General features: G+C 44.1%; 2 protein-coding genes across 6 annotated transcripts in view; one reads left to right on the forward strand and one right to left on the reverse strand.

Annotated features, from left to right (window-relative positions):
• Nucleotides 1-14,276, reverse strand: part of KIF18A (kinesin family member 18A) — a 40,501-nt gene extending 26,225 nt beyond the window's left edge. Inside the window, exons 1-9 of one of the 2 annotated variants that reach the window (XM_081164229.1) lie at nt 14,166-14,276; nt 11,294-11,681; nt 10,149-10,306; nt 9,283-9,387; nt 6,658-6,768; nt 5,296-5,493; nt 3,284-3,460; nt 2,349-2,423; nt 1,995-2,092 (exon numbers count right to left, since the gene is read on the reverse strand). In XM_081164229.1, the coding sequence (XP_081020355.1) occupies nt 1,995-2,092; nt 2,349-2,423; nt 3,284-3,460; nt 5,296-5,493; nt 6,658-6,768; nt 9,283-9,387; nt 10,149-10,306; nt 11,294-11,621 (1,250 nt within the window). In that variant the 5' untranslated portion in view covers nt 11,622-11,681; nt 14,166-14,276. Of the gene's footprint in view, nt 1-1,994; nt 2,093-2,348; nt 2,424-3,283; nt 3,461-5,295; nt 5,494-6,657; nt 6,769-9,282; nt 9,388-10,148; nt 10,307-11,293; nt 11,685-14,165 lie in introns of those variants that run through there. The other variant, XR_014000928.1, reaches the window with a different exon arrangement.
• Nucleotides 13,658-25,997, forward strand: part of METTL15 (methyltransferase 15, mitochondrial 12S rRNA N4-cytidine) — a 104,235-nt gene continuing 91,895 nt past the window's right edge. Inside the window, exons 1-3 of one of the 4 annotated variants that reach the window (XM_081165524.1) lie at nt 13,658-13,756; nt 23,218-23,537; nt 23,779-23,862. In XM_081165524.1, coding sequence (XP_081021650.1) covers nt 23,277-23,537; nt 23,779-23,862 — 345 coding nt within the window. In that variant the 5' untranslated portion in view covers nt 13,658-13,756; nt 23,218-23,276. The other 3 variants (XM_081165522.1, XM_081165523.1, XM_081165525.1) reach the window with 3 other exon arrangements.

The following is a 25,997-nucleotide window of genomic DNA, read 5'->3' on the forward strand; positions in this document are numbered from 1 at the left end:
CAGAGCTTGGGTGCAGCAACTGAGAAGGTCCTATCCCTGGTTCTGACTAAACATAATTCTGGGGAGTACAGTCCTGACATGGGTTGTGGGTTCAAGTACCACGTTTGGCAAATTATTCCTGCATTGCAGAGGGTTGGACTAGTTGACCCTTGTGGTCATTTCCAACTCTACAATTCCCCGATTCTATGATGTAACTATGACACATGCTACCACGACCAGATCTTCAGTCTACAGGAACAAGTGCACCAACTTAAGCTGGGCAAAGGCATATCTGGCTACATCTAGCACCTGAGCATTCAAGGTTAAGGACAGGTACCCTTAAAACTAGGAACCTGCATTTTCAGGTGTTGAATCCTTATCCCAAGATAACATTAAAGGCAATACTATCAAGAACAATGGCTGTTTTATAGGCACAATAAGATAATCAAATGTTCCCTCCTTTGTTCATGGGAGTGGACCATATATGGGAGTTTGCTTATTGACCAGGTGTTAAACTCGACTTCCCTATAGATCCCCAGGAGCTTGTACATTAAATTTTGGCAAGGGAGGAGGCCACTGGATAACAATATGAAAGTGTGGACGAGCCTCTCTGTTGTAAGTAGTGACCAGGTGCATTATGGTACGTTGGCTGACAGGGTACCATTGACCAACTAAGGCTGACAAGAGAGAAGGTACAGTGGTGCCTCGCAAGACGAAATTAATTCGTTCCGCAAGTCTCTTCGTCTTGCGAGTTTTTCGTCTTGCGATGCACGGTTTCCCATAGGAATGCATTGAAAATCAATTAATGCGTTCCTAGGGAAACCGCCTTCAGACCAGTTCCTGGGACAGTCTGTCCCCGGACCTCTTCTGAAGGCTGGGGGGGGGGGGACCCAAGGGCTTTTCTTCCCACCCCCAGCATTTTAAAAAACCCCGGGACAGCGGAGGACTTCTCCGCTGTGCTGGCGATCTTAAAATGCTGGCGGGCGGCATTTTAAAATCGCCCGGGACAGCGGAGGACTTCTCCGCTGTCCGGGGCGATTTAAAAGCCCCTGGGAAGGCAGGCAGGGGGGACAAAGACTTTCGCCCCCCGCCCGTCTTCAGAAGGTGTTCCCGCCCCCCGCCCCGCTTCGGAGCAGCGTTCCGAAGCGGGGTGGCTGGGGCAGGTGTTCCCGCCCCCCCCCCGGCTTCGCAGCAGCGCTCCAGAGCCCGGCGGCTGGGGCAGGTGTTCCCGCCCCCCGTCCCGCTTCGGAGCAGCGTTCCGAAGCGGGGTGGCTGGGGCAGGTGTTCCCGCCCGGCTTCGCAGCAGCGCTCCGGAGCCCGGCTGCTGGGGCAGGTGTTCCCGCCCCCCCGCCCGGCTTCGCAGCAGCGCTCCGGAGCCCGGCTGCTGGGGCAGGTGTTCCCGCCCCCCCGCCCGGCTTCGCAGCAGCGCTCCGGACCCCGGCGACTGGGACAGGTGTTCCCGCCCCCCCGCCCGGCTTCGCAGCAGCGCTCTGGAGCCCGGCGACTGGGGCAGGTGTTCCCGCCCCCCCCGCCCCGCTTCGGAGCAGCGTTCCGAAGCGGTGCGGCTGGGGCAGGTGTTCCCCCGAGCGCTTCTAAAGGCAGGCGGCGGTGAGGGAATCCCTTGGACCCCCGCCGGACTTCAAAAGAGCTTCGGGAAGTCCGGCGGGGGTCCAAGGGATTCCCTCACCGCCGCCCGCATTTAAAAGCACTCTGGGCAAAGCAGCGAAGTGCGCTGCTTTCCCCGAGCGCTTCTAAATGCGCTGCGCTTCCCTGCTGTCCCAGAGATTTCCCTATGGGCTTTCGTCTTGCGAAGCAAGCCCATAGGGAAATTCGTTTTGTGAAGCGCCTCCAAAACGGAAAACCCTTTTGTCTAGCGGGTTTTCCGTCTTGCGAGGCGTTCGTCTTGCGGGGTACCACTGTATTAGAAGTATTTTGTCATCTTATACACACAAGTAGTTGTGGATCATGTCATAACTTTGTACAAGACAACACAGTAAGTAAGCATTTTTTTTTACCTTGAAATTTCCACCTGTTGTTGATCTGTGGCATGTCTGTCAGGAGAAGATGTTTTTTCCAACTCAAGGACTCGTAGTTTCTCTTTCAGCATTATGATCTAAAACAGGATGATAGTGTATTTGAAAGAAATGGGTGCATGTGCAGTTTGTATCTCATTCTTAGTATTCCATGAGTTTCTTTTTCAAAACTAATTTTTAAAGCCATACTAGTGATCTACATTACACCTAATATGACACAGAAACACCAGGTTTTCTGGAAATCTGGGTGCACAACAATTAATGCCTTCTTTTAATTATACTGTTATCCTTTATGTGTAACTAAAGCAACATTAACTATTCTAGTAATTGACATACCTCTTTCTTTTGTTCTTCACAAATCTTAACGTATTGGCTTATATGGCTATCCAAGCTTACTACATTGCTCTTCAGCTGTGAAGAGAAGACAAAGTTCAGTTTCATAAACATCAGAAGACAGTATATTCTTCCTTTGCTATGGAAAACATACCATACGATCATCATATCAAGCAACACAAACATCAGTCACAAAACCCCCTGATTAAATAAAGTTAACAAAAAGGTAATGGGATGGATACATCCTAAACATAATAAAAGTCATGGCTTGGATTCAGACTTCCACTCCACGATTATCACCAATCACTTTCCTCCTGCTGCTCCCACATTGTTCTGGAGTTTTCCCCAACCCTCCAGAACAGCTTTTCCCAGGGCCAGAGAGGAGAATGAATGGGTGACAATCACTACCTGCCGTTTTTCGCCAGTGCCAGATAAACTTTGCTTGGTTTAGCTGAGTTTCAACCCAATGGGCAGGATCCAAAGTTGTGGTCATCCCAGGGGGGAATTCCCCACTCCTTTCTGCAAATTACAACTCCCAGTATCCGCTCCCGCTCCCAGGATCTCCTTTATGTAAGGATACCCTTGAGAAAGGCCTAAGATATGCATTGAGAAGCTGCAGATGAAGAAGGAAAATACGGAAGGGAGAAGGGAAATTGGATGTAGGTCAAGTGTATCAAGGAATTGTTTTCCCCTTTGAAATAATGCCATGAAACAGAGGGAAGGGTAGATAAGAAAGTACAAGGAGCAAAGAAGGCAGTTGTGACACTGCTTGCACAAAAAGTGCTCAGTAAGATTGCCACAATATTTAAAAATATGAAGCAAAAAAAGAGAGAGGGCAATATCTTTTCCCTGTTGTCATTATCCACTCAATCAGAACAAACACCATTTTATAATTTGAAAGCAACAGCGCAGAACTTAAAAAGAAGAAGTTTACTTACAGAGGATTTGATGTCCTTGGCTCGATTGGCATATTTAAGAGTGTTATATGTGTCATCATAGAACAGAGAAGAAGGGCTAACAGCAGCTATAATTATCGTGCGACAATTTCCTCCTAGAGAATCCTTCAGTAAACGAGTAAGCTTGCTGTTCCGATAAGGAATGTGCTGGTTCTTCTTCTGGAAGAACAAAAAACACACACAACCCCACACAGAAGAGGGTGAGTGTTTAATGGAGTGCTGAGATGACTTACTATGAACAGCTGTTTCACAATGCACATAAATGACAGGAGATAAAAACCTTGAATTTCCTCCCCACTAGAAAGCCTCTTGCAACACCTAGCCAATCCCTTAACAAGTCCCTATGAGAGACAGGGTACCAGAGGTTAGCAACTTAGATTCTCCAATTCTTGCAAAGAAAGGAAGGATGGGTGCTACATTCTCTCCACCCGCAGATCCCTGTACATGCAAGGAGTCAGCAGTCTAGTGAAAACCCAGATTCCCTCCCAAATTCAGCAGCAGCAGCAGTTCTGTGTCCCCAGCACAATAAATCCTGAAGCTCAGCGTATGCCAAGCACTGTTTATAGATTTCTAGAGGAACCGCAAGAGGGGAACACAAAGGGAAACCTGCAGTAGATTCAACCCACATCCTATATTTAGTTACTTCTTTTAAGTGCTAGAAGTGATTTGATGGGCTTTGCTCAACCTGCTACTGCTATTCATCTCTACTTTAACCAGGGCAAATCCTGCATGGAAGTCCCTGCTGACCTAGGCTTCCTGCTCCAAACACCAAGAGAATCAGCTGGAACGCCTAGCAGCAGAGGAGTGGGTTGCTGCTGCTCACCTGGATAGAAAAAGCTTAAGGCATGGTTAATATGCAAACTAGGGATCAAATAGATTTTTATCTGTAGATCAGATTATTTATGTCACCTGAAAACAAAAGTTCATTTGAACCATCGCCAGTCCTGCTAGGCACCCTGACTTCGATCCCATTAACCCAAATTTCACCATATCGTAGTCTTTAGCAATAGGCTAGATTGTGAGGTGTTAAAATGCCTGACAGCAATGGCTGCCAAAGACCCAAGCTCCAAAATTCCCGTTACAATAAATGAATGGGTCACTGTAGTAAGTGAATTTTGATTTGTTGGGCCACCATACCAAAATGTTTGGGAACAACTACCGTATTGGCCTGAATATAAGATGCACCCAAATATAAGCCGCACCTTTAAAATTGGAAGGGGGGGGGGGAGAAAAAATATCTGAATATAAGCCGCTCCATTCCTTGCTGCTCCTGGCTGTATACTTGGGGGGGGGGGAGAGGGAGAGAGACTGCTGTGTTGCTGATGGCCTTTCCCCTTTCTTGCTCTCTCTCCCTTCCTGGCCTTGGAGAGGATGGGGGACTACGTGCAGGGCGGGGCGCTGCTTTGCCACACTCCTGGCTGCATACCATAAGGTTACAAATATAAGCTGTGCTTTAACTTTCACGGTTGGATTTGGGGGGAAAGTGCTGCTTATATTCAGGCCAATACGGCACTTCAGCACATTCCAAACTGCTTCACATACTCTATTTCATGGGTAGGTGAACTAAGGCCTGGGGACCGGATCCAGCCCAATTGCCTTCTCAATCTGGCCCACGGATAGTCCGGGAATCAGCATGTTTTTACATGAGCAGAATGTGTCCTTTTATTTAAAATGCATCTCTGGGTTATTTGTGGGGCATAGGAATTCATTCTTGCCCTCCCCCCAAATATAGTCCGGCCCCCCACAAGGTCTGAGGGACAGTGGACCGGCCCCCTGCTGAAAAAGTCTGCTGACCCCTGCTCTATTTTCTTGCATGCCTTACCATGCCACCATTCTTTTTGAGATTCATGAGTCACTTGTGACCTAAAAGGTATCCTAGCAACTTACATTTAAAGACATAAACATACTAGGCCATAGGGGGAAAAAATAATATAGAATATTAACCTTCTTATGCAACACAATCCCAGCTGGGGGAGAAGAAAATGGGTACCTACTTTTGGGTCTGCCAGAGCATTAATGATATTGCCAAGGGCTAGCAGTGAGCGATTAATATTTGCCCCTTCTCTAAAACGAGCTCCCTTGGTCTTGGTGGCACTGGCACGTTCTGAGCCTGCCAAGTCAATGAGGCACATTTTGGCAATACGGACATTTTGATTGATACATGCTGTCCTGTCTTGTTGTCTCAAATAGATCTGAAACAGAGGAGTACAGAACAAGGAAATGAGGAAAGAATCCAGAAAAAACAATCACCCTCCCATGCCTACAAGTTGGGCAATGAAGGGAAGGAAACATGCACAGACGTAAGCTTTTTGTAATGCAGACTTTCTGGCAGTCATGAAGAGAGTGCAAAATTGAATCGGACAAGGAAATTAAAAATGAAGATTAGATGCTCCTCCTTAGATGTGTTTCCCAAACTTGGGTCAACAGTTGTTTTTGGACTACAACTCCCATCACCCCTAGCTAGCGGGACAAGTGGTCAGGGATGATGGGAACTGTAGTCTAAAAAACAGCAGGAGACCCAGGTTTGGATTAACACACTTCAGAAAGGATTGTTTATTTTATATTCCCAACATTTTCATCCCACTTTCCACCCACAATTCTCAAAGTGCTGTATAAACAATGCAATAAAGGATACACAATCACAGCTGTCAACTTTTCCCTTTTCTTGTGAGGAATCCTATTTGGAATAAGGGAATTTCCCTTAAAAAAAGGGAAACCTTGACAGCTATGTACACAATGAAGCCACCAATCTGAAAGCTTGCTATTCCAACAACACTCTCTTTGGGATCTTAACACGTTTACTCAGAAATAAGTTTACCTGAACTCAGCAAGACTTAACTCTCCAGCAACTGTGCATAGGATTATACTTTTGGTTTGCAATCCCAGCCACATTTCCCTGGGACAAGCACCACTGAACTCAGCAGGACTTCTGTATAAACATGCATAGGCTCAGTCTGCTATATATACTAAGTCAGCTGCTTTAGTGGGAATCACTTTTTGATATATCTTTATGTATAAAAATAAATAACTGCACAGAAGCAGTTACGCATGAAAAAAAATATTGCCATTTATATGAGTGTGAAGCACATTTATTTCTCACAAGCAGCTATGACACCTCAATAGATTCCTCCTCTGAAGTTGAGTGACGGCAGAGACCATGAGAGCTTCCCTCCTGAATGCTATTTAGCACAAAGGATTTAATGCAGACAAGAGTGCGAGCTGGATCTCTCTTCCCAAGACCAAAGCTATTATAGCTGGTGTGCCATAGGCCGAGGATTCTTTCTCTCTCTCTTTTTAAACAAAGCTTCAAAGGTTATCTAAGATCCTCAGACACCTTATCTGCTGTATCATCTTACCTGAAAGACAGCATGGGACCGAGATGAGGAGGCATTCACATCAGTGGGATGCTGTGTTCTGTTTTTGTTTCCATAGTCCAATATTTGCAAGATCTCCATGGCAGACTTTGGCTACAAAAGGTGGAGGGGGGGGGAATAGTCAAATGAAACTAGTAAATCTTTTTGCTAGATTTTAATCTGGGAGTTTCATTGTCATGGGATTTCAGTCATAATGTTAACATCGTAGCTTTGGCTTTTGTTGCCATCTTGGTCCCAGAGGATGACACACACAAAGCAGGTAAGAAGATATCTTTTATCAAACCAGCTTCTGTAGGTGAGCATAAGCTTCAGCACCTGCCCAAAGAAGATTATGTTCAAGATTAACTTGTGCCTTAGTGTTGCCTCGAGAAGTTGGGTCAGCTAAAAGGCATCATTTTACTTATTCCAAAACCGCTAGCCGTCAGGTTGTGCTAGGCACATTCTTTGAGTAGGTGGTGATGCCACTGCAAAGTTCATCTTAAAGCCGATAGGAAGGGAAAGGCATTCACAATCACAGAATTAAATAAACCCAAATCAATTCATTGAGTAAGAGATCTCACAGTAAGACTTACATATTCATTAAAATTTAAAAAATAAGATACAATATCCAATAACTCTATTGGCAGATAGAAAAATGTGGTTATACCCTATTTGTTTCAGAAGGAACTGAATATTTATAAAGGAGCAGTCCTATGAAAATGGACTCGGACCATTAATAGCAATGTTTGTTATAGGGAATAGTCCTCACACAATCATTTCCAAGGGCTATCTTGGTTTGCTTTCTTGGCAGTCTGCTTCCATTTTCAGCCTTTCCAGAAAGCCTTCAAATATCTGATGTGAAGAGAAAATTATCCAGTAGGCTGAAGTACAAGCTGGGAAGGTGGAGGCAAACATGACTCCATTATCCTTGTTTGGGGCCAGCCACTTTGCGACCCTAACCCAAACAGATGAAAATAATCCTGGACTGGGTGAATGGAGGGGGGCGTGGGGAACCTGAGCTGGGGATGCGTTGAGGGTCACGAAGTGCACACATCCGTGGCCCCAATTCCCTCCAAAAGTCTCCCATACACCACAGGGAGGCAAAAATACAATTGCCCCTGCACCGTGGGATTCCAATTCAGAGCCACATGAGCAAGGCCATTGTAGACTGCCAAGCTTCAGGGCTTATCAAGAAGAGGACTACCCAGCTGGTCCCCAAGCTCAGCAGCTTCATGCTGATACACTTTTAGGGTTGGGGGATAGAATATTCTAATAGTCGCCCCCCCCCTTTTCTTTTTACAGGCTGTCAGCTAATTCTGCAGGGACCATATCGCTTCACTGTTTAGTTTGCTGCTGCTGACATTAAAGGCATTAAGCAGTAGTAGTACCACCCCCGTCAGCTTCTGATATTTTTGGCCCTTTGATAGCTGTACAAATGGAAACAATGGCATAGGTAGAAGATTGCCTGGAAGCAGGCTCTCCCCCCCCCCCCCCCGCTGCCAGCTTCCCTCCAAGCCTTGACCAAAGAAGCCAAGGTGCACTATGGGTGGCAACAGCAGAAACAGACATAACATAGAGGAGGAGGGGAAAGTGGGGAAATGATAAGGAAGAAATGAGATGACAGACTAGGAGAAATTAGGTGCATGTGTAGCAGATATAAAAAATTAAGAATATGAGTTAGGATACAACTGTGATGAAGAGGTTTTTGTGTTTGATCAAATGCTTCAGCCCCCAAGCCCCTTTACTCAAAAGAACTGTTTCAATTTTGACAGCGCAACTTTGAGATAAAGGGGTTGAAGATTGCTACCACGTTTGATTTAAACAGTTGTTTCATAGCAACTGCCTTCGCAAACAGGTCACTTAGAGAGGCCCGCTAGTATTTCAAGTGTCTTGATAAAGTAATGGTTTTGCACTGTGTTTTCTTCCCAGAAATAAAGCTTGTAAATCTTCACATCAAGATGGATAGGACTGAACAGATAGCATTCGTGTAAAGGACTTGATTTGTCCATAGTATATGAATCATGGCTTGGGAGGGCAGTCTGATCTGTTCTGCTTCTTTTGATAGAATAGTGCCTGTAGTGGGTTGAAATGACTCTGAAAACTTTTCAAGATATCCCAGTTAAAACCGATTTAGGGGAAAAAATTGGAATTTTGGAAACTAAGCTGCAGACAGGCACACTTATATATTGGGTCAAACTTCGTAACGCTGGCATGCATGTAATACTAAGCTATGGTTTAACATGATGTGGGCAAGACAAATTTGGTCAACAGGGAGAATCAATCAGAATATTGTGAAAGTAAAAACAAAACAAATAACCTTCTAACTCACACAAAGCCTTACAATATTGGGAGATTTAATGCAAATATTTCCCACGTTCCCCGTCTGCCAACTTTCTGGCAACTTAAAGAAAAACAACTTAGGTGACAAACTAGGTACCTCAAACTTACGATTTCCCTCTTAGGCGAAGCCTTAAAGACTCAAAAACTGCTTTGAGAATTTGTTATAGAATTTCAATTGCTTTGTGAGCTACTCTGAGAACTGTGTTATAGGATTGCCTGTAAACATTGCAAGCAGGCGAATAAATAAACAATTAATGAATAACATGGATAATATAAATATGTGCAAACCTGATGCATTGTTAACCCATGAACCAGCACTCCTTTTTGAGGGTCTTCTCGAACAGCCAGTGGTCCTGAACTTACAAGCAAATCATGTATCTTCTCATTGTAGACCTTGGGAGGGAAAGGCATTGGAAAAGGCAGATATTAAGATACACAAAGGTAAGCAGCTAATCATACAGAAGGTATCTGGATTTGGTAGGTGTAATCTCATTTTAGAAGATGAAAAATGCACCTATGCGAGATGGCATGCACTTCCAGATACGTTTTATCCCTAAGTTTTAAACTCAGTTAAGAGTCCTAATTTTCTGTCCAAATATCCAAATTGCCGTTTTAACTTTCCGGCACAAAGGAGGCAGAGTGACAATTTGACAGGAGGAAAGCACCAATACATTTGGAACTAGACAAGCAGAAAACTCTCAATTGTGCATGCTGTCATGAGACCTAATCCTAGGCTTGGCTACTGGGAAGTTATGTTGTATTCTGTTCTCTGGCAGCTGGGAGAAAAGCCCTTGGTTGGTTGGTTTGCTTGTTTGTTTCCTTTCTCGAATCCCAAGAAGCTCCCTGAGATCAGAGCGGGGGAGCAGTTTTAAATCCTCCAATATCAGGTCAGGGAGGAATTCAAAACACTTCCTTTCCAATTCTACTGGCTCCTCTGGTGCTGTAATGCCATGAGTCAGGAATACTGGTATGTACTCCTCAGAAACATGGGACTGCATCGTAGGAGAACATCTCTCATGCTGGCTGGAAGACAATGTTTGGCTGGAAGATAGACAATGTTTTCTCAGCCTCTGACTAAGCTGGTTTGGGTCCCTTTCACCCTATTCCTTATACAAAAGCAACTGTTATTGTGCAAAATTATTCCGCCTGCTTACCTCAAGGTAAGAAACGGCAATAGCGCAATGCTTCTCCTCTTTCATCCGCTCTATGGCATTGTACAGCTCCAACATGGTCCGGTACATCACTCCAGGGTCTTCCTGGGAGCCCAGCATCGTATGAGTCTTCCCAGCGCCAGTTGCGCCATAAGCAAGCACTAAATTGAAAGCAGGCGATCGCTTTTAGCAACTTTCAGCCATCTTCAGAAGGTTGTTTTACACAGTTTTTAGAAGTCTGATTGTGTTAGGGTTGATACCTTTGCTGCCAAGGGCTTCTTTGGAGGAAGGTGTGAGATACAAACAGCAAGATTGGGTGTAGGAAGGGGCACGTTTAATTAGTGAATCCATTAAGTAGCTCAACATTTGAAAACAGGAGAATCTGGCTTCACCTGATATATATATATTTGCTCATTTCGGGGGGGGGGGGAAGAATGAGGAAAGAGGAAGAAACATGGCAGCCCTTCAACCAAGGCGATCAACTTATCATTCGACTTGTGAGAAGGTGCAAGTGAAATATGGATGCAGAAAGCTGTACCACTGTGATAGCTAGCAACCACTCAGAAGCAGCAGTGTGACGAGGAGGATCAACAGAGCTGCCTTCTGATCACGGCTCTGCTGCTGATTATCTGAATGGGGCTGGGAGGACTGTATGCTTGCACTGAGAGGAGTGCCAGATTGGCAGCGGTGGTACCACCGGTGCAACCATGAACCCCTCCCCCAACATTGCGACTGTTCTGGTAAGCAGCAGCGCCACCAATGTTGGTCCGCTCCACCACACACACTGCTACTGCTCAGTACCAAAGCTAGAAGTAACCGTTAGAATCAGAACTAGCAGGAAGTAATGGCGAGGGAAACTATTCTTCATGCTCTTCACTACTGCAATATCTATATATTTTTATTTTTATTTTGCAAATGGGATGCAGGGGGTTTTGGCTATCATTTGTAGGGAGAGAGTTACTAGATGTGAAGCAAAGGACAAGAAACCAAACGTCCCCAACAGCTTGGAAAATAGCAACAGCAAAGTCTTAAAGCTTATAAATAGAATAGGGGGCAGAAGGACACCCCCGCCCCAGCTCAAATTAGAACTGACTGCTGATACAGGATTATTTCCATAACTAACAAAGGGAGAAATGCAGAAGAGTTACCTGTGCAATTATATCCATTTAAAAAACCATCCAGCATTGTCAGGGTAGTGTCTTCAAAGACCTCTAGCTGAGAAGAATGTTCGTCAAATACAGCATCAAACACAAATTTGAGGTCCTTGTTTTGCCTCTTGTTAAGATCACGGCATGGAACTTTTTTCCCATGAAAGAAACTGACTTCCTCCACTTTGGGATCAAAGACCAACATATGCTTATCGACAACTTGGAGCACTTTCCTGAAGTTGCCATCTCTCTCTTTCTGACTTTCTGGACGAACGCGGACCACTACCTTCACGTGATTGCAGACATCTTCTTGAACAGTAGTAGACATTACGAAAGGCAGTTATGGTGTCTGGGGAAGATTTGTCATATAAAGTAAATCCAGTTTCTTCTGCTGGTGGAAAAAATGAAAGCAGATTAAACAACAACACTTGCACTCCTATACTTGTTTACCTGGGAGTATACTTCTCTGAATGAGGTACGTTTCTCTTCTGACTTAATATGCATATAATTGTGCTGCTAAACCAAGGAAGCAAATGAATTTAGGTTAGGTTTAGGGTTGATAATTTGACTGGCCAAAAATGTAAACTGACCAGTTATATTTTTTAAGCAGTAATTTAAGAAAATGCAACAAGAAGTTTATGCAAATGACAAAAAAAAGCATGTGAGAAGACGCACTTCTCTATGGGTCCCACGTATATTGGGGTGTACAATTAAACCCACCAAAATGTAATTTTGTAAGTGCTATTTTTGGTTTTACAAGCAGCAGTTGATCTGCAAAGCTTATATGCAGTGTTTACACAAGCTTAGATGTAACTCAATATTCTCCTGCCATTTGTTTGCCTATGACTGGAGTCCAGTAAAATAGTCTGCTTTGTTTGTTCCAATTGTCCAGCTGACCACCACAGATCCCATGCAACTATTTTAGATATAGTAGAATTCTACCAAAATGGGTTTCCCAACTTAACGTGTGAAGAGTGCAAATACTCTTGTGTGGAGGGGGGGATGAGACTATGAAAGACTCACAAACTTAACAGAAATTAATATCTGCAAGTTTAACTCCTGAAGAAACAAAATGATTCAAAACACACTACAAACAATCATAGTCCAAAGAAACTCTCCTACCACATAGAGAAATTTCAATGTGCACACGTTCAGAATATGTATTTTCTAGACTGACATAAGATCTAGTTTAAGAACTTGGTTCTTTCTTTACTGTTAATAATGATCTATAAGACATGACTTGGTGCTTGCTCACACTGTCATTTTTCAGCTAGAATATTCATATGCATTAGGTTTCACTCATGCTATACAATAATTACTCTGTCAATGCCAACAGCAGTTAGTTAGAGGAATAAGGTCTGATAAACTCATTTGTCGAGAGGAAGTCCTTTGTATTCCACTTTGCTACTCCAAATGTTCCCATACAGCACAAGATAATAACCATGTTTGGTGTCATAAATACAGCCAATTGAATGTTAATGGATTCTAGAGTCTTGTAGCACCTTAGAAAATAATGAAGTGGATGCTAATCCACACAAAAAAACCCCATAATATATGTGGGAGGTTGCTTCTAGTCTGCCAGCGCTTTCTCTCACTATCATAAACCACTCTCAATAAAGTGAATACATTGGTACAAATAAGAACAGTGGTGCTCTATCTCTTCAAAACAAGACTTTACCCTGTAAGAAAAGTAATGGGAAATGGTCTGGTAAGTGTGGGGTAACTATCATGATAACCTAAGGGGCCTCACCTAGTTCTGTATCCTGTTCTCTGGGCGGCCAAGCAGATGCCTATGGGAAACCCAAAAGCAGGACATGAACCTAACAGCACTGTCCCACTTGTGATTCTCAGCAACTGGTACGCAGAGGCATACCACCTCCGATACTGGAGCTAGTGCATAGTCATCCTGGTTAGCAGACTTGCCTTCCATTAAATTTGTCTAAACCACTTTAAAAGTCATTCAGATTGCATATTACATTCGTGAATTCCACAACTTAACTATGGAGTTTTTCCTTTTGTCTCCTCTCTATATTCCTTCGTTAAGCTTCACCACATGGCCCTGGGTTCTAGAGTCATGACTCATTTCATGCAGTTTTCTACACCTCTCTCATATTTTTCCTAAACCTCAGACCCCATAGTTTCAAGCTTTCCTCATAGGAGAGTTGCTCCAGCCCCAGGGTCATTTTCAGTGCACCAAATTTGCAGAGATGATCTCAAGGGCTAAGACTCACAAAAGGGCAAACAAATCAGGACGCATGCTCAGCAACAGGTCATCTGGAGGCGACCGGTCTTGAAGGCGTTTACAAAACTCTTTACGCCGTTTCCATGGGATGCTATTGGTTCAATGTTGCCACCAGCCGCGCGGCATAGATATGCATTCACCAATGCTATCTTTCACAGCGTAGTCCTATAAATGTCAGCTTGGAAGCCGTGCCCACTGATTTCAACGGGACTTCATACCGAGTAAGTATGCAGAAGACCGTACCCCCACTCCCTAATAAATACGCCGGATCATAACCACATTCTAACTCGAAGCCAGCCAGAATTTCCATCCAACCGTGCGCAGGGGTGTAGACTTAAAAGGCAATTTGGGGCGGAGAACTTCCCGATCCATCTTAACTTTCTTTCGATACGGTACTATAAAGTCCCTGCAGGGACCTGGGCGAACGAATGGAATAAAGTCGCGCGGCTAATAAGCAGCGACCCTCTATGCGGTTCCGCTGCAAAAAGAAAGGCAAACACAAGAGCGCAAAACTCCGCCGGAAAGTGTAAGCAGCCATGGACCACCCTCGCCAATGCAGCGAGCTGATCGGGACCCTCTTTCAGCTGAACCGAGCTAGACACCCTAGTAGGCGTAAATGGAGATACTCACCCGGGCATTAGGGACCCTCCTTGCTGATCAGCAGCCCGCGCCGCTTCTTCGGGCGTCGCCACCGCCGCCGCCTCCACGCTCGCTCGCTAGCTTCAGCGAGCCACCAAATTCAAACCCAAGCAGCCTCTCGTTCCACGGCTTCTGATTGGTTGAGGGCCGCATAACGTCATAAGAGCCGCCACGCTTACGACGCGCCCTCGGATGTATTTTGGTCCAAAGGAGGATCCATCCCTCCGCCTTCAGCCGTCTCCTAAGCGAGGGCGTAATGCTGGGATTGTGGACGTTCTGCTCGGTTTGGTGGCGCGCATGGAAATAAGGGGGGCGGATATTGTCAGTGAGCGAATGAATGGAGGGCGGGACTCGCGCGAGCGGGTTGGAGGGGAGAGACGCGTATTCAAAGCAGGGGAAAGTCGGGGTTCGACTGTTTCTGTGCCGAACTGGGACGATAAGAAAGGGATAGTGTCTTTGCAGGAATTGATGAGCACAAACAAGCAGGGAGGTTGCATTTTGCAGGAATAAAGCAACAGCGAAAGTTCCGTGGAGCAGCATTTCGTCGTCCCAGTTCAAGTTTCGAATAGAAATAAGCTGTCGCGTAGTAGTCGGCGGTCATCTTAAGACATGAACTTGGCTTTAATTGGTTCAATCGCTGATTTTACAGCGCTATCCTAAACAGTTACGCAGTGACTCAAAAGTAAGCTCAATAGAAATGATTTCCCCCCACGCCGACGCGCGGTCAGGTTGTGCCTCTTCTAGCACAAGCGAGTGACTTGAATTTAAATTTTATTTCAGCCATGAGCTGAAATAGCTCTCAACGCCACAGAGCGTCTTTTTAGGTGCGCGAGCACTTGAGCCCAGCGCGCAAAGTTTCTGTGCAAGTCTTTAAAAGCGCACGTCCTTGAGGTTGTATGGCTGCAATTGCAGTGCGGAGTGAGGGGTAAATTGGACAGGAGACACCAACAGTTCGCTTGAAAGGTTTTTTTAACTAAAAAGCAAAACTAGGAGCCTGAGATTGGGAGTTAAGCTCAGGGAAGGGTTTAACTTTTTCCAGCTCAGCTGGCTGGAAACTGACACCACCCCCAGCTGCTTTTATGCGGGGCGGGCGATACTGTTTTAGACTAGAAAGACATACGCCAGCCTTTCTCAAACTGGTGCGCTGTGAGCTGGTTCGAGAAATGAGTTTTGCCACTGAAGCACTGAATGGGATCAAGAAAAGTGAACCTCGCGATTCCTTAGTTCGTTCCATAAATTGCAGTTACTCTGAGGAGTTGTGGGTGCTTGTTAAATGTGAAATGAGAAAACAGTAATTCACACGAGAGATTTGTTTGTAGCTGTGCTCGTGCGCGTAGCTGTACAAATACTGAATGAAAAACGAGCGCCCGTTCTGGGCGGGATGTTCTACTGGCAGATGTCAAGAGGAACCTGTGCGCCTTCGGGAAGATGCTTTTAAGATGTTCTTAAAATAGAGCATTTGATGAGAGTATCTGCTGGTGGCTTAAGGTTTGCGGATTGCAACAGATGTGTGTGGTAGAGAAGGACGTATGTTAATGCAAGCGGGTGAAGACGGAGCACCGCATATCCTATAGCAACTCCGTTGGGAAAACGGTCTCTGTTAGGATTATAGGGGCTGCGGGAGGTTATGTGGCGGCCAGCCTGATCGCAAACGGGTTACCTCTTACTACGTAACAAGACACGCATCGAAGTATTGTCGCACCGCAGCATCCCTTGGAACAAACCTGCCCCTTTATCCCTAATTGATGTCTCATAAAAAGATAGCCGCGGTTCTGCCGATGGCGTCTTAATTATTTTGCTTTGGGTCTGACAACCGTGTTGCAAAAAGCGGGGATGTCCACCGGGAGGAAAGGAAATACGGGACTTTGTGGAAAGAGGCAGGGAAAAGTCTGCGTAGAGATAATGGAGGGGGCGGTGGAAATCCCGCCAGTCTCGCTGGAGAACCTGCGCATCCCTGCAGTGCATTTGTTGAGTCAGCCCCGCCGCGTTCATCGAGGCCGATTCCGAATCCGTGCGCGCTGTGCACACGACCGCCGCCTTGCAACCGCCGAGCCCGCTTGAAATGAAGGCACTGCAGGCAGGCAATGATCGAGAGGGGGGCGGGTGCCCAGTCCCGTATTTGTGGGGGGTGGGGAGAAGGAAGTGGGTGGGATGGGAGAAGCCCTGCGTAGCCCTCTCACCGCGTTGCTGCAAAGGAGGAGCGGGCTCTGAGGGCGGAACTGAAACCCGCAGCGCCTTGTTGCAGGGAGGAAGCCTTTTGGCAGCGCTCCTGGCGCTGTAGGTTGTGCGAGGAGGAGCGTGGGGGGCAGCGGCCTCGTCGAGCGCTGTGAGTAGCACGGTTCCGCCGCAGAGCGAGTGTCCCCAGGCGCCGGGACGGGGGTGGAGAGGCGAGCTGCGAGGGAGGGGAAGGCTCGTGCTGTTCTCCGGATGCGCACACTTAGGAAGCCTTGTTTCCCCCCCCCCTTTCCTAGGTCCACAGTGGACCCCCACCTTCCGTGTCTCTCCCACCCACAAGGGAGCTCACCCGTTGCTAAGGTAATAGAGGTGGTGGTCAGACATTCCTCCTCGTCCCCACTCTCCCTCCACCTCTTGCAGTGAGTAACGTCGGACATGTACCCCCCTCCACGTGTAAGCGAATGACTCCTTGTCTGGAGCCTGCAAAGAGAGGTCGCGACATTAAACGCTCCTTTAAAAATAACGCGAGGTGTAGAAGAACGAATGATTGTGCCAACATGGCTCTTGAGGCGAGAATGAAGCACTCGCTCCCCCAGTTGCCCCCTGTTTGCGCTAGCTTTTTATGCATTGTGTGGCATTTCTTAAGTGTTAATACACACCGTTCTCAACTATGTGTGAGGTAAAGCAGGTTGTTGGTCCATCTTGAGTAGAATGAATATGAAAAAAAACATTTACACTGTGGGTTAAAAAAGGTTAACACAATCAACTCTTGTGACAAGTAGCGCAAACAACTAATAATTATTGAATAATTCCCATACACCCATACTTAAATATAACCCACTCCTAACCAGTTGAATACATGGTATGGTGCCAGTTAACATTTGCTAGTCAAATAGCAGATTGTGATAGTTCTCTCAGTCTGTCATTTCCTGTTGTTTTGAATTTATTTTTCCACTTATCTCTGATGTCTTGTCTGTCCACTTTCTTCTTTTTCTGTTCTGCCCCTTAAGTAAAACTCAGTTTTTCAAAACCCAAATTTTCCCACTTGCTGTTTTCAAACAATCTGTGTGCCCGACAAATCTCATTTCATTTTTTGATAGTTAGAAGCTTGGTGGATCAGAAGAATGCTGTAGACGTAGTGTATCTTGACTTCAGTAAGACTTTCGACAAAGTCTCCCATGGTATTGTGCAGAAGCTGGTAAAACGTAGGCTGTATGAGGTAACTGTTAGGTGGATTTGTAGTTGGTTGACCGAACCCAGAGAATGCTCATTAATGGTTCCTCGTCATCCTGCAAAAAAAGTGCTAAGTGGAGTTCTGCAGTGTTCTGTCCTGGGTCTGTTGTTGTTCAACATCTTTATAAATGACTTGGATGAAGGAATTGAGGACACGCTCATCAAATTTGCTGATGACACCAAACTGGTAGGGTTAGCCAATGCCACAGAAGACAAAATCAGGATTCAAGATGGCCATAATAGATTGGAGAACTGGGCCAAACCTAACAAAATGAATTTCACTAGGGACATATGTAAGGTTCTGCACTTAGGCAGGAAGAACCAGCTGTGCTAATAAAACATTGCCAGTAGTATATGTGAAAAGAATCTAGGAGTCTTAGTGGACCACGAGCTTAACAAGAGTCAACAGTGATGCAGCACCAAAAAACCCTAAGGCTATTCTAGGCTGCATCAACAGAAGTATCACAACCAGGGGTATTAATAGTACCACTTTATTATGCCTTGGTCAGACCACACCTAGAATTCTGTGTTCAATTCTGGGCGTCACAATTTAAGAAGGATATTGACAAGCTGGAACGTGTGCAGAGAGGGTGACCAAAATGATCAAGGGTCTGAAAACCAAGCCTTATAAGGAATTGTTGATGAAGTTGGATACGTTTACCCTGGTACAGAGGAGACTGCTTTCACTGTTTTCTCTGACAATAGGAGCTTGCATTACATACTACTACCCCCTTGTTGGATTCAGATCTGGTTCTGACTCAAGGTTAGCCACATTTCAGTGTTTATCCTCAAATAAAGTTCAGAACCATTGTTCAGTTAGAATTCAACCTGATGTCACTTTCATTTGGAGGGCTCTCACACTCCTTAATTGTTCATGCTCGCTATATTTGTCATCCTTGCTTCTGTGCTACTCTTTGATGCCAAGGACTTTTCCTCATTGGCTGCAGGTATAGACAAAGTGAACTAGTCCCCAAAGGATACTTTTATCAACCTGTGCTAGAGATTCTGTGCCAGGTCCTTCAAGTGTGTTATCTCTGCCTGCAGTGTTTTGTTAGCATCTCTTTTCTTCTGAGCTAAGTAGCCTACTGGTGATGAGCTTCCATTAGGGTATGCACACCTGATACTTCAGAGAGCAGGTTTGGAAAGCCTGGAAGCTGTTGATCAGGGGTCAGTAAGGTTTAGCTGGGCCTGACTGGTCTTGCGGAGATCCCTCTGTGGGCCGGATCACACGTGCATGGGAGCCTGCGATTTCCGTCGTCTGCGCAGACACAATTTCCGGTGCCACAGAAGCGAGTCCCTGCGCCGCGTCGGTTTAGGACAGCATGTGAGCGGGCAGCTCAGTTCAGGGGTGGCTCGTGGGCCGGTCAAACGACCTCCACAGGTCACTTCTGGCCCATGGGCCTTAGGTTGCTGACCCCTGCTGTAGATGATGCTTCCTGAGCATTTTCTGTATGCACCCTGGGCTCTCCAATGTTTGCATCCTGTTCTCAGACTCCTTGTCCAAAGGCATAATATAATTCTCCAATCTACATCTTCTTGCTATGTGCCCCACAATACTATATTTTCTCCAAATAGATGTGAGCTTGTGCTCTCCATCTCACTTCCTCCTTCAGCCTCTCACAGTACCCTGGTACATGACCAAACATACAAACACACAAGCAAGCTTCCAGACAGCTCAGAGAAACAACCAGCCTTAATCCTAAAGACATAAGCTGACTCTTCTAAATATTGGCAATCGGTGCAGTTGTTTGAGCAAAGGTGTAACATTCATATGGTTGGCTGCATCACTCAGCAACCCAACTTCTGCATTAACTACAGTTTCAAGACCTTTCTTAAGAGAAGCCTCACACAGAGTGCATAATAGCACAGCCCTATGATACGAATTTATCAACACAGATATTGTCCAATGAAGTAAAGCCAAGCTTTATGTGAGTTGATTTCGTCACTGCTGTTCTGTGGGATTCCAGCTTATTTGCATGTATTGTCAGAGTTATACTTCTGTAAGCCTCAAAACATTTTTTCAAGTGTAAAGACCTCTGTTCAAAAGGAAGGAACCTGCTGTATTCCAGTTATAATATACTGCCTGACCTCCAGCTTTTCCCAACTACAGTGGTCCCTCTGGTTACAAACTTAATTCGTTCTGGAGGTCCGTTCTTAAGCTGAAACCGTTCTTATCCTGAGGCGTGCTTTCACTAATGGGGCTTCCCGCTGTGCGCACACACCTCCTGTTTGCATCCTGGGGCAAAGTTCGCAACCAGGAGCAGCTACTTCCAGGTTAGCATAGCTCGTAACCTGAAGTGTTCGTAACCAGAAGCATTTGTAACCAGAGGTACCACTGCATATATTTTGATTCTAAGACTGCAGTCGTGTATACATACTTGAGAGTATGCTCTACTAAACTTAATGGAACTCATTTTGCCCTGCATTCTATGATCTCATAGCAGTCAGCATTGTATTGAATTGTGCTTCCAGATAGCAGGATAGCTGCTGAGGGGAAAATCCTTGCAGGCTGCAAAGAGGAAGGATACAAGAGATGCTATGAGGTCTGACACTGCTGTGACAAATGTATTGGAGAACTGGAAGGAAATTATTTCCTTGCACCTGCAGCAGAAATGTGGACAATCCACCCGTTTTCCCCAAGGCCTCTTCAGCAGTCACTGGGCTGTCATGCCATTCTCTTTTCAGCAGCCCTCTATTAGTGTGCCTGATCTCCATAGGTTCCTTGCTATTCCTGCACTTTTCTTGCTACCTCCTTATTTTAACATTTTCAACAGAGATTTGTTCTTTTTCCATTCAGCTTCTGTATTCTTGCACTCTCTTGTGTTCCCTTGAGGGTTTTACTGTTGGGGAAGCTGTAGACTGCAATCCAACAATTCAGTCAATTTAAGCCCATTATTTATTCTAATTGTTGATATACTGCCTTTAAAAATATTTCTCTCTAAGGTGGCTCACAGAATAAAAATAACAGAAACAGTAACAAAACCACCAAACAACATTGCAAAAGCAAAAAAAAGATACTCAGAAAAATCCTTGTACAATTAAAAAAAACCTTCCAAAGATTGCTTGTGATGAGAAAGAGTCGAAAGATGTAGCTGCCTAGGAAGGCAGTTGCACATTTGGAAGACCTTGCCAATGTAATCTTTACTAATTGGGGGGGGGGGAGCAGAAAGCAGAGGACTGCAGATGCTGATCTTAGGGCTCAGTTAGTTTAATATGGATGGACGTGGCCCTTCAGATAACCTGGTACTAGATCATTTAACGCTTTAGAGTTTGACACCAGCACTTTAAATTGAGTCTGGAAACAAATTGCAAACTGTTACTCATAATCCTCCTCCTACAAACATTTTGGCAGTCTCATTTTTCACCAGTTAGTTTCCAAACTGCGTTTAAAGGCAGCTTTGTGTAGACAGCATTATATAGTCCAGCCTAGATCTAATTAGTGCATGGATGACTGAGGCTAGCTGGGTTGTAGCTGGTGAACCATCTGAAGCTGGTAAAAGTGTTCATAGTTACTTATGTAACCTGGCCATTCAGTGATAATGTTGGATCCAGTAGGACTTTATACTTGATTCTTAAGAACATAAGAAGAGCCTGCTGGGTCTGGCCTACTCTATGAGAGTGTTAACTCCATCCAAAACAGATTGCATATCTATGTCCATATCCACAAAACTTCTAGTCACTGGATTTTCACCTGCATCTACACTAGAACTGTTCCTAGACACTGATTCAGGGTTTCCATAGTATCCCTGGGGTTGGCTGGTTGAAGCAAGAGATAAAGTTGAGTATTTTCAGTGTACTGAATGGATGATCTTTCCCAGTAGAATGATGTCAAAGTGAAATAACATGGATGACAATATAATCGGAAGGCATGGTATTGGACAGCAGTTGTCATGAGTCCCTTGGCGCTTTCAGTGTCAGACCTGGGGTGGCAGATTCTGGAGAAAGACATGGAGGGAGATGACGAATGGGAGGCTAATGTCGTGGCCCAGAAAAGTATCACAGCTGATTGTATTGAAAAACACAAGATAATCAATAGGATTGTGTTTCATCCTCCTGGTGCATGTCATTATCAGGGTGAACAAGGTGCTGAAATTAGGTTGAAACCAGTCTGGAATAATCAGCATCATCCTGAGTTGAGCTGCTACTACCCACTCTAAAACTTTTCCCCAAAGTGGCATGTTTTACAGTGGGCAGTATTGCTTAAATCCACCAGATTAGGATAGATTCCTCTGAGGCAAATATGCTTTAAAAAAACAAACAAAAACTGCAATTCAGAGGGCATTATTATTATTATTATTTATATACTGCCCTATACCTGGAGGTCTCAGGGCGGCATCTCATCATCTGAAGCATAGCCCCCTAATAAACCCATTTAAGATGTTGAATAGATCAGCAGGCCAGGTACAGTCATACCTTGGTTCTCGAACGCCTTGTGACTCAAACATTTTGGCTCCCAAATGCCACAAACCCAGAAGTGAGTGTTCTGGTTTGCGAATGTTCTTTGGAACCCAAAAGTCCGACACAGCTTCCACTTGAGTGCAGGAAGCTCCTGCAGCCAATCAGAAGCCATGGCTTTGTTTTCGAATGTCGAACGGACTTCCAGAATGGATTCCGTTCAAGAACGACTGTAGTAGGTTTCAAATGTTGAAGCAGACAGTTCATATTCTCAAGCTGCATAAAGACTCCCTTTTCTAAAAGAACATTCATGTATTGCTACCATGATGTACAGTGGTGCCCCGCAAGACGAATGCCTCGCAAGACGAAAAACTCGCTAGATGAAAGGGTTTTTCGGTTTTGCGTTGCTTCGCTAGACGAATTTCCCTATGGGCTTGCTTTTTTTTTAAAGCCACTTGAAGAGGCGCAGTTGTGACGGACCGTGCTTCGCAAGACGAAAAGCATCGCAAGACGAAAAGACTCGCGGAACGAATTCTTTTCGTCTTGCGAGGCACCACTGTAGATTGAGAACAAGAATGTACAATGAAATGTTCATGTAGTACACAGGCAATGCTATGAGATTGCAAACATAGGATATGCTCCATATTTTTCTCCATGATAATGTCTGCCTTCTAGTTATAAGCTTCATCCTGGAAAGGTATTAAATACTTAATAGTATTTTGCAGAGTAAATTCTTAGCTCATTTTTGCTAACACCAACTCTGAGATGGAATATAGACTAAGAGACAGTGATTTTCCCAGAGCAAGTCAATGAACTTCATGACTGAATCAGTCTGCGAAGCAGGGTTCTGTTATCCAAGCATCATGTTCTGGCTACTGCTCAATACTGACCCAATTATGCTTGAATCTTTTTGAACTAGGAGCAGTTTGGGTGTCCCCAATCTACACTGTGTTCAACGAGGCATATATGTCAATATGGTTTATATTTGAACAGTTGAATTTGTAACAGATGCTCAGGTTGTAAAGTTATGCTAGTGGAGTACTTGCAAGTACTAGAGTTGGCCAAATACAATAGCGTCATTAGTGGCATATGTTAAATAGCATCTTGCAACATTTACTGGCACTGAAATCTTTTTGTGCTGATTAGTAAAACAAATTACTATTGCTTTTATACAGTTCTTCTTTTAATACAAGCCATTTTAAAAATGTTAATTTTGATTTCTAATATGTTTCCCCCCCAGGTTGGGTTCTTTGTTTTATTATTTTTATACCCTGCCCTTCAATCAAACTTACCTGCAATATGCACCAGCTGCTGTATTTATGCAAGACCTGCAACCGATTTCCTTTTCACAGTTTAGTTAGATCAAGCCCAAATTGCTTAGGTACATGGGTAAAAACTATACACTCTTCATTAACCCGTAAATGTGAAACTGAAGAAAAATTGCATTTGCATGGTGATGAATACTTAAATGGCGGAGCAGACAATGAAGACTATCAACAACGGCATATACCAGTTATGGTTGAGGAAGTTGTTAATTTTTTAGCACCACGTAAAGGACAGGTAAGTTGAAATTTCTTTTCAAAGTAGATTGAATAATAATAAAGAATTGCAGGCTTTATTTTACAGCTAGAGTAAATTATAGATGAAATTGTTCTGTAATTTATGTCCTTGAAGATTCTCTATTGTACTGAACTGATTTGTGATTGACTTGAATGTATTTTGCTTACTACAACAATGTTGTTGTTGATAATGATGATGATCGTGATAAGATAATACAGTACTTCTCTACTTCTATATGAAGCTGACTGGAGGGAAGGCCACAGGATCTAGCGTGAGATGCAAGTTAAAAGTTGTCAGAAAGTCCAACATAGAAGTCATAGAAAGGGTGAGCAAGATCAATAGGAAAACATTTCCCATGTATATTTCAGAATAGAGATCTACCAGAGCTGTCAAAACTGTGTCCATCCCATATCCAGGTTGGAAACCAGATGGACAAAGATCAAGGAAGGATTTTTAAATCCAGGAATTCCTATAGCTGTTCAGCCACCACATGTTGCACAACTTTTTTTCCAAAAGAAATGTTGTATGTGAACTTAAACCTGGCCAGGCTATCTCCGTCTAAAGTTTTAAAAAGTGGGCAGATCATCACCTATTAGCACAGCAAGTTCTTTGGTGGATCTCACAGAACCCTATCTACATCCTTGAGGATGACCAGGGCATATTCCTTGAAGAACTTTTCAACAATTGATTCTGACACCTCCATATATAATGTCATCCAGTTTGGACTCCCCGCCCAGCATTCCAGGTTCTTATAAGATCCATAAGCCTTCAGCTGGCAAACGAGACAAAAAAGAAAAGTGTGAAAGGATTTCTGAAGAAAGAGGGAGCTTGCAGTGAAGCTGAACAAACTTTGTGTTGGTCTTTAATGAGGTAGATGTGGCATAGATGGGCTTCCAAAAGGCTTTTGAACATTAAACACACACACACACACACACACACACACACAGAAAAGTCCTGTGTTAATCTGTGTATTAACATACCATCTCTAACTATACACAGATAAGAAAATCTATTTCTTAAGACGTTCCCATATGAATTTTTTATTATTATTATTTTGTTTTATGTTGCATTTGATGCTGCAGGTTCCGTTGAGACTTCTGAGAGCTATGACAATTCAGAATTGTGCAGCTTGTTTATTGTTCTTAATAATTAAATCCTGAGCATGCCTGCTTATAAGAAAGTCTTGGGATGCGGGTGGCTGTGGTCTAAACCACTGAGCTTCTTGGGCTTGCCGATCAGAAGTTTGGTGGTTCGAATCCACACAGTGGTGGTGAGCTCTTGTTGCTCTGTCCCAGCTTCTGCCAACCTACCCATTCGAAATGATACTAGTGCAAATAGATAAGTAGGTACCGCTGCGGTGGAAAGTTAAATGGTATTTCCATGTGCCCTGGCATTCATCACAGTGTTCCGTTGCTCCAGAAGCAGTGTAATCGTGTTGGCCACATGACCCGCAAAGCTGTCTGTAGACAAACACCGCCTCCCTTGGCTTGAAAAGCGAGATGACTGCTGCACCCCGTTGTTGCCTCTGACTGGACTTAACCATCCAGGGGTCCTTTACCTTTACCTTTTTTTACCTATAAGAAAGTAATGTTCAGTGGTACTTACTCCCAGGTAAATGTGTATAGATTTCAGGCAAAGTCAACTGCAAGTTTCAGAGTGAAAACACGAATGATTAGAAATACTTGCACCATATGGCTTTTAAATAATAATAATAATAACAATACAGGATTTGGGTTAGAAAAAAATCATATTTGTTTTCACATTCACTGGTAAATGATACTGTAAGCCACAAAAGTGTGCTTCACAAAGATTTATGTGTTCCTGAAGCAAAATGTGAGGCTCCATTTGACATAGGATCATCAATGTTTTCTCCTTTAAACACCAAAACTGCAATTATTAAAAAATAGCCAATATTTTATACTTTGTGTTACTCTCTTGTCTGATACTGTCTGCAGAAATTGTGATTTTATTCATATATATATATATATATATATATGTGTGTGTGTGTGTGTATATATATATATATATATATAAATGTTAAGCTTAAAAGGATATGTGAATTTCTGGTCTGTCTAATCTGTAACTTCAAGCTTCAGCAGCCACTTTATCTACTCAGGATTCCCCTCTGGAAGAATTTTGTGGTCATTTTGTTCTATGGCTTCAGTCTCAGTGTTGGCTAGGGACGCTGCTACTTCAGAACTTTAAATGCTGTTTCATAACCATGAATGGCTGCCACTTATATGCTTCTGTAAATGATAGTATCTTCAAAGTACCTTTATTGCACACCAGTGGATTTTTGTTATGCCTCTTTAGAGTACAGCTATGCAGTTACGATGATGTAGAATGAAAGCAGGTACTACTTTTCTGTATTTTTGTTTATATCCTCTTATCTTAGGGGATGGCAAGTATTCTGATTCTGACATGGAGGGTAGTGTATGAGTGCCAGCCAAGTTTGTTGGG

The sequence above is a fragment of the Podarcis bocagei genome, assembly GCF_964188305.1.
Source record: "Podarcis bocagei genome assembly, chromosome: 1".
NCBI lineage: Eukaryota > Metazoa > Chordata > Lepidosauria > Squamata > Lacertidae > Podarcis > Podarcis bocagei.